General features: G+C 43.6%; 1 protein-coding gene across 5 annotated transcripts in view; it reads left to right on the forward strand.

The window, feature by feature from the left end:
* Positions 1–15,127, forward strand: part of LOC134351022 (netrin receptor UNC5D-like) — a 924,405-nt gene that overhangs the window by 743,200 nt on the left and 166,078 nt on the right. For all 5 annotated transcript variants that reach the window (XM_063056996.1, XM_063057001.1, XM_063056997.1 and 2 more), the window contains exon 10: positions 3,452–3,826. In XM_063056996.1, coding sequence (XP_062913066.1) covers positions 3,452–3,826 — 375 coding nt within the window. The remainder of the gene's footprint in view (positions 1–3,451; positions 3,827–15,127) is intronic.

Below are 15,127 nucleotides of genomic sequence, written 5' to 3' on the forward strand. Positions count from 1 at the left end.
TGCCATTTAGAAATGCATGCATTAAAAAATGATACAATATTCCTCCAGAATAATATCACAAGAAACACAGGACAAACCAAGACTAAAACTGTCAAAACCACATAATTATAACATATAGTTACAACAGTCCAAAGCAATACCATAATTTGATAAAGAGCAGACCATGGGCATGGTAAAAAAAAAGTCTCAAAGTCCCGATAGCCCCATCATCTCACGCAGGCAGCAGAAGGTAGAAACTCTCCCTGCCATGAACCTCCAAGCGCCGCAAACTTGCTGATGCTGCACCATTGGAAGCACCCGACCACAGCGGATTCTGAGTCCGTCCAAAAACTTCCAGCTTCCAACCAGCCCTTCGACACTGAGCACCGAACACCATCCTCTGCCGAGCGCTTCGACCCCGCCCCGGCCGCCAAGCAACAAGCAAAGCTGAGGACTCGGGGTCTTCCCCTCCAGAGATTTCAGACCTCACAGTAACAGCAGCAGCGAAGCAGGCATTTCAGAAGTTTCACCAGATGTTCCTCCGTGCTCTCACATCCATCTCCATCAAATCAGGATTGTGCACGGCATCCTACTTGACAAATAACAGACATCACCATCGCGAGTTGCGTTGCGTCACCATCTTCTCCTCTCCTCCAATAGCTTAACACTATTACAGCGCAAGTGACCCAGCTTCGAATCCTACCACTATCTGTCAGGAGTTTGTACATTCTCCCCATGACAATAAGAGTTTCCTTTGGGTGCTTTGTTTCCTCCCATGTTCCTCAGACGTATGGGTTGGTAGGTTAATTGGTGTAATTAGATAGCATGGGCTCATTGGGCTGGAAGGCTTGGAACTGTGCTGTATCTCCAAATAAATTAAGTAGTATTCCAAGTGCAGCACAGAAACAGGCCCTTTGGCCCATCTAGTCCATTCCAACCCATTTAAACTACCGACTCCCATCGGCCTGCACTGGGACCATAGCCCTCCATACCCCTAATATCCTTGTACCTATCCAAACTTCTCTTAAATGGTGAAACTGAGCTTGCATGCACCACTTGTGCTGGCAGCTCATCCACACTCTCACAACCCTCTGAGTAAAGAAGATTTCCCTCATGTTCCCCCTAAACTTTTCACCTTTCACCCATGACCTCCAGTTGCAGTCCCACCCACCCTCAGTGGAAAAAGCCTGTTTGGTTTTACCTTATCTATACCCCTCATGATATCCCAACTCTTGTACTCAGTGCGTTGTCTGATGTAGGTAAGCATGCCATATACCCTTTCATCAGATTATCCATCTGTATTGCCACTTCAGTGAACCTTTTTACCTGTACTGCTACATCTCGCTGTTCTCCAACAACCTTCAGGACTTGGCATTGACTGTGTAAGACCTGCCCTGGTTTAATTTATCAACACTTCACACTTCTGTGAATTAAATCCCAGCTGCCATTTTTGGCCTACTTTCCCAGTTGTTCCAGATCCTGCTGCACTTTTCCATCTTCACCATCCATTGTATGACCAATTTTGATGTCATCCACTAACTTCCTAACCCTGCCAACTATATTCCCCATCACTCATATAGACGATGAACAACAGTGGACCCAGCACTAATTCCTGCAGCACACTGCTGGTCATAGGCTTCCAGCCTCCACCATCACCCTCAAACTCATACTACCCAACCAACTTTGTATCCAACTGCCTTGCCTAGTTCCCTCTGGATCCCAGGAGGTCTAATCTTCCAGACTAGCCTACCTTGCCAGAACAACTGGGGATATGGAAGAGGTAACTTTTTAATTTTTTTATATGGACATACAGTGAGGAATAGACCCTTCCAGTCCTTCAAGCAGTTGGACCTTGGAGGGCATTGCAAGTGGTTGCATCACCATCTGCTAGGGAGGGGCTACAGTGCAGTATCGTAAGAGGCTTTAGAGGATTGTAGGCTCAACCATTTCCATCACAGACACATACACATATAGGCATCCGTTAGTCTCATGAGATCATGGATTCGCACCTTGGTTTCCAGGGCACAGGCCTCGGCAAGGTTGTATGGAAGACCGGCAGTTGCCCATGCTGCAAGTCTCCCCTCTCCACGCCACTGATGTTGTCCAAGGGAAGGGCAATAGGACCCATACAGCTTGGCACCGGTGTCGTCTTAGAGCAATGTGTGGTTAAGTGCCTTGCTCAAGGACACACACGTTGCCTCAGCCAAGGCTCGAACTAGTGACCTTCAAGTCACTAGACGAACGCCTTAACCACTTGGCCACGTGCCAATCACGGACATAAGCTTCCTCATTATGAGAACATCTTTCAAAGACAGTGCCTCAGGAAGGTACCTTCACCACTCTGAACATTCCCTCCTCTCATTGATAGCATCAGGGAGTAGGTACAGGAACACACAATGTTTCAGGAACAGCTTCTTCTCCTCTTCCATCAGGTTACTGAATGATCCATGAATCCATGAACACTACCTCACTATTGCTCTTTTACATTATGTACTTCTTATCCCCGCACTGTTCTGCTGCCAGAAACAAGAAAATCCACAACTGCTGTCAATGCCAATAAACCTGATTCTGATTCTGACTCCTGCCAATTATTTTTGGATGCAGCATAGAAAACATCCTATCCAGATGCATCACAGCTAGGTATGGCAACATCTCTGGCCAAGACCACAAGAAATTTCAGAATTATGAATGCAGCCCAGTTCATCAAAGAAACCATCCTTCCCTCCACTGTCTACACTTCCTGCTGCCTTAGGAAAGGATCCAACATAAGGACAGATCCCTACCCTACCCAATGGGAGAGAGGAGAGAAGAGAGAACGACTAGGGCAGGAGGGGTCCTTGATTATGTTAAACGTTTCCTGAGGCAGTGGATAGAGCTCAATCGTATTCTTATCAGACTCTTTAACTGACCTCTCATATCCTAAAAGATAAGCCTGTGGCATGTCGAACTGTTGGGATAAACGGTGGTTTCTGATGGACTCTAGATCATGGTCTCTTTGGGGGCTTTGCTATTGTTTGTACGTTGGGTGGTGGGGAGCTGATGCTTTTGCTGAGGGAGGGGTGGGGAGGGTTGATGCTTTGCTGTTGCTTGTGCATGGGAGGGGGAGGGTGGCTTTGGGGTTCCAACGTTCTTCTGTCATTCATTCTTTGGGATTTTTCTTCTGTTTCATGGACGTCTGTGAAGAGTAAGAATTTCAGGTTGTATACTGTATACATTCTCTGTTATTAAATTGAACCAGTGAACTGTTGATCTCCCAAGCCACCTCATCAAGGCCCTTGCACACCATTATTCTCACTGCAGGAAATGGGCAACCAACATTTCCTGTCCAGATGAAGGGTGTTGACCTGAAATGTTGACTGCCCACAGATGCTGCCTGACCCATTGAGTTCCTCCAGCATCCTATTTATTGCTCCAGATTGCAGCAGCTGCAGAGAAAACACTAAAAGAGTTCTTTCTCTGTCCATTTTCCTAGGAAATTCCCTGCTTCTGAACCCATCGATGCAGCAGGACTTAACAGTGAGCAGGACCTATAGCGGGCCGATCTGTTTCCAGGAACCAATGGACAAGGAACTCATGACCCAGTCACCCCTCTTTGACTCTCTGCCGGGGATCAAGGTTAAAGTGCAAAGCTCATTAATGGTTTCCCTCGGAGTTGCAGACGGAGTAGAGTATCAGGGAAGGGTACCATCCCGGACTTACCCGCGCAACAGCCGGGTTGTTGACAAATTGCACGCAAGGAGCAATGCATCGAGCTCTCAGCATCTCCCTGGCGCTTTCCCGAGGGCCGAGGACAGGACGAGCAGTATTTTTGGGTGCCTCGGAGGATGCTTGGTGGGACCATCCAAAGGTATGTAGTCAGAGACGTACCAGCTAGTTCATGATGCCCTTCGTAACGTGAACTGCAAGGTCTTGTTTGGAAGGAAGAGAACCTGGTGTTTGTCATAGAGTCTGTCGTACAGCACAGTAACAGATCCTTCAGCCCACTGCATCTGAGCTGGCTGCCAACCAGCCAATTACATAAATCCTCCTTTAATCCCATTTTTTAAAATTCTGCCCACATACCCAGAACTTAAAAAATATTTTGGCAGGTACGTGGATAGAAAATATTTCAAAGGATATGGGCCAAAAGCAGGCAAATGGGTATAGCTGGGTAAACATCTTGGTCAACACGAATTAGATGGGCTGAAGGGTCTCTTTCAGTGCTGTATCTCCCAACTCTAATTCATCCCAGATTCTGTTCCTCTATTACACACCAGTGGCAGTTTACAGTGGCCAATGAATCAATCAACTTGCACGCCTTTGGGATGAAGGCGAAATACAGAGTTCCGGGAGGAAACCCTTGCGGTCACAGGGAGAACTTGCATATTCCACATAGTCAGCACACAAGGTCAAGATTGAATCCTGCTCTTTGGTGCTGTGAGACAGTGGCATTGATAGCGCCTTTTGTATTAACCTCTTCCCTCCCCTTTGTATTATACCTTTTCAGACCGTGTCTAAAGAATTTTCCCATGTACCAAGTTAAGCAAAAAATGATGCTTAAAAGTATTGTTTACAGAACATAGACGAGAGCAGCAGAACGATGGGCTTTTTAACCCATCTGCCTGTATATAATCTATATATGGAAATAATTTGGAAAATGGGTAGCTTGGGTGGTTGATGGTTGGGTTGAGTTGTTCTCTGATCTTGACAATTTACTTGCAATTGTTTCGTCACCGTACAAGGAGACATCATCAGTGCGCTGCTGATTGTGGTGTGCCCTCCGAATACTTGGCCTTTATATACTTAGTAAACAACTGATTGGCAATCATTTTAATGTAGGGAGGAAATCTTGTCCCTACATCACAATTGAGTTTCCGTAATGACGACCAATCAGCGGATTACTAAGTATATAAGGGCCAAGCATTTGGAGGACACAACACAACACGCTGATGATATCTCCTCGTATGGTGACAAAACTTTTGCATGCAAGTTGCCAAGATTGGAGAACAGCTCTACCCAATCATAGTTGATATATTGTATCACCATTCCCTGCCTATCTAAATGCCTATTAAATGTTGTTATCGTATCTGCTTCCAGCACCTCCACTCACTGTGTGTTCCCGGCACTCTCCAGACTCTGTATAAAATAAATTTGCCTCAGAGCTCTTTTTTAAACTTTCCCTATCTCACTACCAACTGAAATACGTGGAGTGCACAAAGGATCAATTCTTGACTCAATTATTTACTATCCATGTAATTGAACAGTTTAGGGCCCCTCATCTTAGAAAAGATGTGCTGGCATTGAAGAGGGTCCAGGGGAGGTTCACAAGGATGATTCCAGGAATGAAAGGGTTATCATTCGAGGAACATTTGATGGCTCTGGGTCTGTGCTCACTGGAAATAGGAAGGATGGGGGAGAATCTCATTGAAACCTTTCGAAAGTTGAAAGGCCTAGACAGAGTAGAAGTGGAAAAGATGTTTCCCATGGTGGGAGAATCTAGGACAAAAGGGTACCGCCTCAGCATAGAGGGGCACCCTTTCAAAACAGAGATGCAGCAACATTTCTTTAGCCAAAGTGTGGTGAATTTGTGGAATTTGTTGCCACATGCAGCTGTGGTGACCAGGTCATTGGGTGTATTTAAGGCAGAGATTGATAGGTTCTTGATTGGACATGGCATCAAAGGTTACGGGGAGAAGGCCAGAAACTGAGGTTGAGGAGGAGATAGACAAAAAAGGATCAGCCATGGTTGAATAGCGGAGCAGACTCGATGGGCCAGCTGGCCTAATTCTGCTCCTATGTCTTATGGTCTTATTTATTGAGATACAATACAGAATGAGGCCCCATGTGCCACCTAGGCACTAAGGGTTCAGACGAATATAGAATAGCACTTCTGGCCATTTGAGCCACACCGCCCAGCAATTCCTGATTTAATCCTAGCCTAATTGGGGGACAATTTACAGTGACAATTAACCTACCAACCGGTATGTCTTTGGACTGTGGGTGGAACCGAAACACCTGGAGGAAACCCACGTCGTCACTTGGAGAAAGTACAAATCATTTTTAAAAAAGGGAAAAAACAAACAGATTTCTCCAATTCTAGGTAACTAAAGGCAAATCACTTTGCCTTTTCCTCTGTATTAATGATCCAGATCATTACAACCTGCAGGCACACTTACAAGTTCAACAACTCATGTTCTCAGTATTACTTATTTTTGTACAATTATTTCCCTTTTGCACATAGTTCTTTATACATCTCTGTTCACGTATAGTTTTTCATAAATTCTATTGTGGCTCTTTATTTTCTGTAAATGCCTGCAAGAAAATGAATCTCTAAGTAGTATATGTTAAAATGTATGTACTTTGATGATAAATTTACTTTGACGTTGATATTAGATAAAGAGGAAAGTGTAAGGTATCCAGGTTTGCAGATAATATGTAAGCATTTGGGAGGGCATGCGGAGTTGAGGATACCTGGACCCTACAACAAGATATAGATAGGTTAATTGAGTGGGCATTTAATTGGCCAGTGGTGTTTAATGTAGGAAAGTATTAGGCTATGAAGTTCAGGATAAGGGATTGAAACCCAGACTACCTTCTGAATGGAGAGAAACTTCAAGTGAGTGGAGTACAAAGGAATCCAGCTATTCTTGTGCATGAAGCACAAACAGTAAGCATACAGTTGAAGCAAGAAGACAATGCCATTTTAATCTTTAGTACTATGGATTAGAAGTTAAAAATAGGAAAGTATTGTAACAATTGAGTTAGTGCAAACACACTTGGAATACCATGTGTAGTTTTAGACCCTTTGTTTCAGAAACAACTTAATGATTTAAAGATTGGCTTTATTTGTCACATGTACATTGAAACTTAGAGTAAAATGTGTTGTTTGCCTCAATGGCCAACACAGTCCAAGTATGTACTGGGGGCAGCCCACAAGTGTCGGCGTGCTTCTGGCATTGACATAGCATAGCTTACTAACCCTAACCTGTACATCTTAGGAACATGGGAGGAAACTGTAGCACCCAGAGAAAACCCACACAGTCATGCGGAGAACGCACAAACTCCTTGCAGACAGCAGTGAGAATTGAACCCCAGGTGCTGGCACTGTACCAGTGTTATGCTATCTGCAAACTATCAACAGTCACATTGGAGAGAGAGTAGAGTAGCAGCTGGCGTAACTAGAGGAAGTTTAATTAATGGCAATATTTAAAAGATACATTGACTAGTATATGGATAGAAAAGGTTTAGAGCAGGGGTTCTCAACATGGACCCCTTGTTTAATGGTATTGGTCCATGGCTTAAAAAGGTTGTGAATCCCTGGTTTAGAGGGATGTGAGTCAAACGTGGACAAATGTGACTACCTTATTTGGGCATCTCAGTTGGCATGGTTGAGAGGGGCTGAAAAGCCTGTTTCCATCCTGTGTTACTCTCCAGCTTTACTAGGCCAATTCCAGTCTTGGGAGAGTTGTCCTATCACAACCAGGCAAAAATATTAGACCTGTGTTCTTTAGAGTTATGAAGAATGTAGGGTAATCATATTGAAGAATAGAAGACACTGAGGAGGTATCTCATAGTAGGTGTTGAAATGTTTTCATTACTGACAGAATCTTAAACAATGTAATTGTAAAAATAAAGGGACACTCTTTTAAAAACCTGTCAGAATCCTTCTCACAGAGGTTGGTGAATCTCTGGAATTCCTTACCATCGGGAAATTGCAGAGGCTAGATACTTGCAGGTATTTAAAGAGGAGTTGGATAAATTTTTGATGGATCATGGAAGCAAGGCCTATTTGGAGCAGACATAGATGAGGAGTTGAGTCCTGGGGAAGGTCAGGCATGATCAAATTGAATTGTGGGTAAGTTTGAGAGGCCAGGTAGCATATTCCTGCTCTGATTTCCTTGCGTTCTTGCGTAACTATGATTAAGGTAAAGTGTTCTTCAGATGTTCTGTTAGAAGAGGAAAGACACAGGCAGAGGTTAACCTACTATAAAGTGATGGGGTCTATGTGCTGAACGTCTCCCCCCACCACACCCAACCCCATTCCCTGACAGTGAATCTTAAAATTGCAGTCCCTATTGACTTGGAATCGTTGCTGAAGGATTAGTTCTCACCGAACGCCAGATGGTCCACTGTAATTATGTGGAATGGAAATGATTTGGTTTCTCTAGTTGATGAGAGACCTGTGCGTTTGCAATTGGAGCAGAAAGATGGGGTCCTTTATCTTCTTATTTTGGAATGCTGTGTCTGGTAGCCACTGGATTTATTCATCTCCGGGAAACTTATTCTCCAAATCAAATTCCCCAAAATCTTTAAAAATAGTGCTAACAATTTAATGGATGGGCTTACTGACCTCTGCAGGAGTTTTGTTGGCGGACATCACAAGTTCAAAATTTTTGCCTTTCTTCTCAAATCTACCACCTGACAGCACATCCCTGTAATTGCGTCTGGCTCCACATCTCTCAGGGATCTCTGCACTCCTCCCACCCTCTATTCCACCCTAACCTCCTTCCATTCTCAATTCTCCTTTCACACTCCACATTCCCCTTCTCTTTGACCAAGATGATAGTGCTTGTCCCAGGTGAACTTCTTGAATGTCCCTTTCAAACTGTATTTGATAGCATTCCTGTACAGTGCCAAGGGGTGTCTATGTCGATGGAAATTGTTGTTCTGCTGCTTTGGCTAACAATGCCAACACTTGGCAGCTAATGTATCAGGTAGTTTTGAGCTTTGTGGCTTTAATCAGGCGATGGCGCTTAATAGATGTATTTTACTTGAAGTTCGTTGATCATTACCAGAAACAGAGTATCTTAAACCGCAAGACACAGGAGCAGAATTAGGCCATTCTGCTCTTGAGTCTGGTTTGACATTTGACCCCATTCTCAACCCCACTCTCCTGCTTTCACCCCATAACATCTGACACACTTACTAATCAAGAACCTATCTACCTCCACTTTAAATATACCCCAATGACTTGGCCACCACAGCCGTTTATGGCAATGAATTCAACAGATTCACTTCCATCTGGGGAAAGAAATTCCTTATTATCTCTGTTCTAAAGGGATGTCCTTCTGTTCTGAGGCTGTGCCTTCTAGTCCTAGACTTCCCCACTATAGGAATCATTCTTTTCAAGTTCACTATATCTAGGTGTTTCAATATTCAGTAGGTTTTAATGAGATCCCTACTGTTCTTCAAATTCCAGCGAGACAGACCCAGAGCCATTAAATGTTCCTGAAACATTAACCCTTTCATTCCTGAGATCATTCTCTTCTAGGGCCTTTCCAATTCAAACGCATTCTTTCTTAGATAAGAAGTCTAAAACTGTTCACAATGCTCCAAGTGCAGTCTGACCAATGCCTTATAAAGCCTCAGCTTCCTCCCTAACAAGCACTGAATAAGGTTTGAATGTGACACCACCCGTAATCAAATAGCACCATTTACTACTGGGGCTCCAGTGGAAACTGTTAGCACAAACATGTTCTTGGAGAAGAGATTTGTTTAGTCGTTGATAGATCCAGACTCAGATTTATTTATCACCTGTACACCAAAACATACAGTGAAATGCACCCATTTGCGTCAATAACCAAAACACCCAAGGATATGCTGGGGGCAGCCCTCTAGTGTCAGCACACATTCTGGCACTAACATAGTGTGCCCTCTATGCTCGCAGAACAACACAGAGGTCTATGAGAGAGGATCATAGGGGTCTCCCTACCATTTATCAGGAGTGCTGCATACGCAGGGTCCTTAGTGTTATCAAGGATCCCACCCATCCATCCAGTATCCTCTTTGACTTTCTACCAACAAGCTGGAGGCTCCGAGGCAACGCGCCTGTAATCCAGCCACTCGGAGGCTAAGGCTGTCGGATAGGGTTACCAATTTTCTCACTCCCAAATAAGGGACAAAAGTAGCAAATACGGGACCCTTGTGTGTACCCCAAGAAAGACTACCATGACCATGAAGCCTTGCGCGGGCACCTGTGACATTTGCATGCATGACGTTCGCATACGTGTACATGCCGATTTTTTTCTACAAATCAGTTTTGGTTTAATCTCCCGATTCTGTTAAGTGAAACTATACTGTACATACATTATTTCTACTTTATATAGGCTGTGTTTTTATCATATTCCTGCTTTTACTATTATTATTTTAGGTTTTATGTGTTATTTAGGATGATTTGGTAGGTTATTTTTTGGGTTTGGGAACGCTCAAAAATTTTTCCCATATAAATTAATGGTAATCGCTTCTTCGCTTTATGCCATTTCGGCTTACGAACGGTTTCATAGGAACGCTCTACCTTAGTGGGGGAAGTACAGGACAATGGCGGTCCCGTATGGGACAAACCAATTTAGCCCAATATACGGGATGTCCCGGCTAATACGGGACAGTTGGCAACCCTACTGTCGGATTACTTGAGGCCAGGAGTTATGGGCTGCTGCGGGCTCTGCCGATCGGGTGTCCTCACTCAGTTGGGCATCAATATGGTGTTTCCAGAGGAGTTTGGAATCACCAGGCTATGCAAAGAGGGGTGAGTCAGGTTAAAAAAGAGGCAAGAATGGACAGGATGGGAAACATTTTCTTCCCTCAGGCCATTAGGCTTCTGAACTCCCTGTCGCATTGCATTCAAAGTGTCACCAGGTAATTTGTACTGTACCCTACAATATTTAATTTATGAACTCTACTTTGTTTATCTATGTGTAATTCATTTGTAGATTTGATTCTTACTTTCCTAAGTTATATGTGTAATGTCTACTACTGTGCTTTACACCCTGGTCTGGAGAAATGTTGTCTCGTTGGACGATATAAATGCATACAGTTAAATGACAATAAACTTGATTTGATTTGAACAACCCAACAAAGCAACAACAACAAAACAAACTGCATTCCTCCATCCCCCACCACCCATGTATATATACAGTCCTCTAACCCCAGGGCTGGCCTCTGGTCCATCCTCCAGTCTTCAGGACAGAGGTGAAGAGGAAGATCTTTAGCCCAGGGGTGGTGGGTCTGTGGAATTCACTGCCATGGATGGTTGTGGAAGCCAAGTCATTGGGCATATTTAAAGTGGAATTTGGTAGGTGATTGATCCATAAAGCAGGGGAATGGGATTGAGATGGATAATGAATCAGCCGTAATGGAATGGGGGAACAGACTCGATGGGCTCAATGGTCTGATTCTGGTCCTATGTTTTATACTCTAGCCCAGGGAAGTGAACACTGTGCATTTTTGACACAGTAGTCACCACTGCTGTGCTACACTGGTGCTTGAGGGAGAAGTGAATCCATGAATTGGGCCCACCACCCAGAAAATACCAGTAAGGTGGGTGAGCTTTGAATTAGTTGTTAACAGGCTTAGGCACTGTTGGCAAGGGCAACTGGAGACCTCCCACTCTCCTCAGAAGGCGGTGAAGGTTTGTTCTCTGTTATCATGACAAGTTAATCTGTAATCTCAGTCAGACGTGCAGCCTCAGACAACCTAAGTTATCTGGCTAGCTTCGCAATGTAATTGGAATGCACAACCTCCTCATCTGTATGGGGATGGTACACTCATCTGCAGAAAGCCGACTTCACCTAACTTGATACATACAAATGCTCTGCGTGTAAACGTAACCTTGTGTTTATGCTCCCTTTAATTCTCTGTTCATTGTCCTTGGCCCGGTGAAGTCTAACACTTCATTTTTGAACCAAGCTCATCAGAATCTTCTAGAGTCAAGGTCGTGATTAATGTCCGCAGATAATGATTCCACGTCTCCAATTCAGTCCTCCTCTGAACCCAGCTTTTCTTCCTTTGCATTTCCCTCCTCCTTTTCACACTGCATTTGTCATTTTATGCCGTAGTTGCCTCGAGATTTCTCCTCCACATCTGTGACATACAAAGTATTCAGTCATGGAACATTATTTTTTAGAATCATGCACCAGAAAATCATTTTTTCTAACCAGGTTTGAATGTGGTTACCATGATTTTCAGCTTAAATCACACCACTGTAAAAATTTGATTGACTAATATGAGGGGGTGGAGATACATCTCTATCAAAGGAGGTGTAAGGCACTCCTTCCCTCCACTAGCCTGCAGGTCACCATTAGACAAGGTGTAGCACCTGCTTAGCCCCTCCGATCAGGGTCATGTGAAACCATGGGAGATGGTCGTAAGAGCAGCCAGTGCATATCACAAGTCCTGGTTATGTGACCACTGACGCCAGGTAGACAACCTCTGGAGAGTATTAATAATGGCTGAGGCCACATACCCAGCCCTAAGACACCAGGCATGGTCATTTGATTCCAAACAATTGGTTTATTAATCATTACAGACCATAACTCTGATGCTCCCTGTTCCCTCCCCTTCCCTCTCCCTTCCACTTTTTCCAATCATGATAACCCCTCTCCCTATCCCCTTCCCACTCTCAATCCACAATAGAGACCCATATCAGAATCAAGTTTATCATCACTCACATATGTCATGAAATTTGTTTTTTTTTGTTGTGGCAGCTGTACAGTGCAATACACAAAATTACTACAGTACTCTGTAAAAGTCTATATATATGTGCCTAACACTTTTGCTCAGTTTTCGGTTGAGATTAATTCCAGACCACCTCCCACTTATCAAAGTGTTTTTTTTGTTTAATCTTCATTTCTGGGATCCAGCATCAACAGCAAAGCAACATTTTAGGAATAGCTTCTTTGCCTTCACTATCAGATTTCTCACTAGTCCATGAACATGATCTTACTACTCGTCTTTTGAACTATTTATTTATTTTTATTGAAACTTATAGTGAGTTTATAATGTATTGCACTATTCTGCTGTCACAAAACAACAAAATTCATGACAACACACACAAAATGCAACAAGAACTCAGCAGGTCACACAGCATTTATTAAAAGACTAAAAAATTTACATTTCGGGCCAAGACCTTTCTTCGTATATACAGTGCCTGTAGAAGTATTCATCCCCCTTTGGAAGTTGTCATGTTTTATTGTTTTACACATTGAATCACAGTGAATTTAATTTGGCTTTTATTGACACTAATTAACAGAAAAAGATTCTTTTGTGTCAAAGTGAAAACAGATTTCTACAAAATGATCTAAATTTAAAACACAAATATAATACACAAAATAACTGATTGCATAAGTATTCACCCCCTTCAAGTCAATATTCAGTAGATGTACCTTTGTCAGCAATTACAGCCTTGAGTCTGTGTGGATAGGTCTCTATCTGGACTCTGCAATTTTCCCCCATTTTTCTTTACAAAACTGTTCAAGCTCTGTCAGATTGCATTGGGATCGTGAGTGAACAGCCCCTTTCAAGTCCAGCCACAAATTCTCAATTGGATTCAGGTCTGGACTCTGACTTGGCCACTCCAGGACATTAACTCTGTTGTTTTTAAGCCATTCCTGTGTGGCTTTGGCTTTATGCTTGGGGTCATTGTCTTGCTGGGAAACAAATCTCTCTCACCCAAGTCACAGTTCTCTTGCAGACTCCATCAGGTTTTTCTCCAGGATTTCCTTGCATTTTGCTGCATTCATTTTACCCTCTACCTTTACAAGCCTTCCAGTGCCTGCTGCGGTGAAGCATCCCCACAGCCTGATGCAGCCACCACCATGTGGCACTGCTTATGTAGCTGGGTCAGTTAAGTTACTGATCAATGATGAATCAGGTTTATTATCACTGACATATGTTGTGAAATTTGTTATTTTGTGACAGCAGTACAGTGCAAGACATAAAAAATTACTCTTAAATTAGAATACAAAATAAATAAATAGATAGTGCAAAAAAAGAAAAGTGAGCTAGCATCATGGGTTCATGGACCATTAAGAAATCAGATGGCGAGGGGAAGAAATTGTTCCTAAAATGTAAAATGTGCATCTTCAGGCTCCTGTACTTTCTCCCTGACAGCAGTAATGAGAAGAGGGGATGTTCTGGACAGTCAGGATCCTTAATGAGAGATGTGACCTCCTTGAGGCCCTGTCTTTTGAAAATATCCTGAATGGTGAGGAGGCGTGCACCCATGATGGAACTTGCTGAGACCATAACCCCCTGCAGCCTTTTTTGATCCTGTACATTGAAGCCTCTGTGCCAACTGACAATGCAACCGGTCAGAATGCTCTCCACCACAGTAGGTATGTAGAAATTTGCTAAGTCTTCGGCGACATATCAAATCCCCTCAAACTCCTAATGAAGTATGCCTTCTTTAACATTACATTAATAAGATGCTCCCAAGATTGTATTGGGCTTGTATACTCTGCAATTTAGAAGGCTGAGAGGGGATCTTATTGAAACATATAAGATTATTAAGGGATTGGACACGCTGAAGGCAGGAAGTGTGTTCCCGTTGATGGGTGAGTCCAGAACCAGAGGCCACAGTTTAAGAATAAGGGGTAGGCCATTTAGAACGGAGTTGAGGAAAAACTTTTTCACCCAGAGAGTGGTGGATATATGGAATGCTCTGCCCCAGAAGGCTGTGGAGGCCAAGTCTCTGGATGCTTCAAGAAAGAGATGGATAGAGCTCTTAGAGGAATCAAACGTTACGGGGATAAGGCGGGAACTGGATACTGATTGTGGATGATCAGCCATGATCACAGTGAATGGTGGTGCTGGCTCGAAGGGCCAAATGGCCTACTCCTGCACCTATTGTCTATTGTCTATTGTCTATAAGATTGATCCCCTAAGATGTTGACTCCCAGGAACTTGAAACTGATCACGCTTTCCACTGCTGATCCCTCGCTGAGCACTGCTGTGTGTTCGCTTGACTTCCCCTTCCTGAAATCCGCAATCAATTCCCTGGTCTTGCTGACATTGAGTGCAAGGTTGTTGTTGCCACACCAGTCAATCGGCTGATCTATCTCACTCTTGTACGCCTCCTCTAAGGGTTTGGCAATAACAAAGTGATTAGATTGATATTGGTATTAGTTTATTAAAGTCTCAAAGAGACATAGAAAAGTACAGCACAGAAAGAGTCCCTTCAGCCCATCTAGTCCATGCCGAACCATTTAAACTGCCTACTCCCATCGATGTGCACTGGGACCGTAGCCCTCCATACCCCTACCATCCATGTACCTATCTAAACTTCTCTTAAACGTTGAAATCAAGCTCGCATCCATCACTTGTGCTGGCAGCTTGTTCCACACTCTCATGACCCTCTGAACGAAGAAGCTTCCTCTCATATTCCCCTTAAACC

This window comes from Mobula hypostoma, chromosome 8, assembly GCF_963921235.1.
Source record: "Mobula hypostoma chromosome 8, sMobHyp1.1, whole genome shotgun sequence".
Lineage (NCBI taxonomy): Eukaryota > Metazoa > Chordata > Chondrichthyes > Myliobatiformes > Myliobatidae > Mobula > Mobula hypostoma.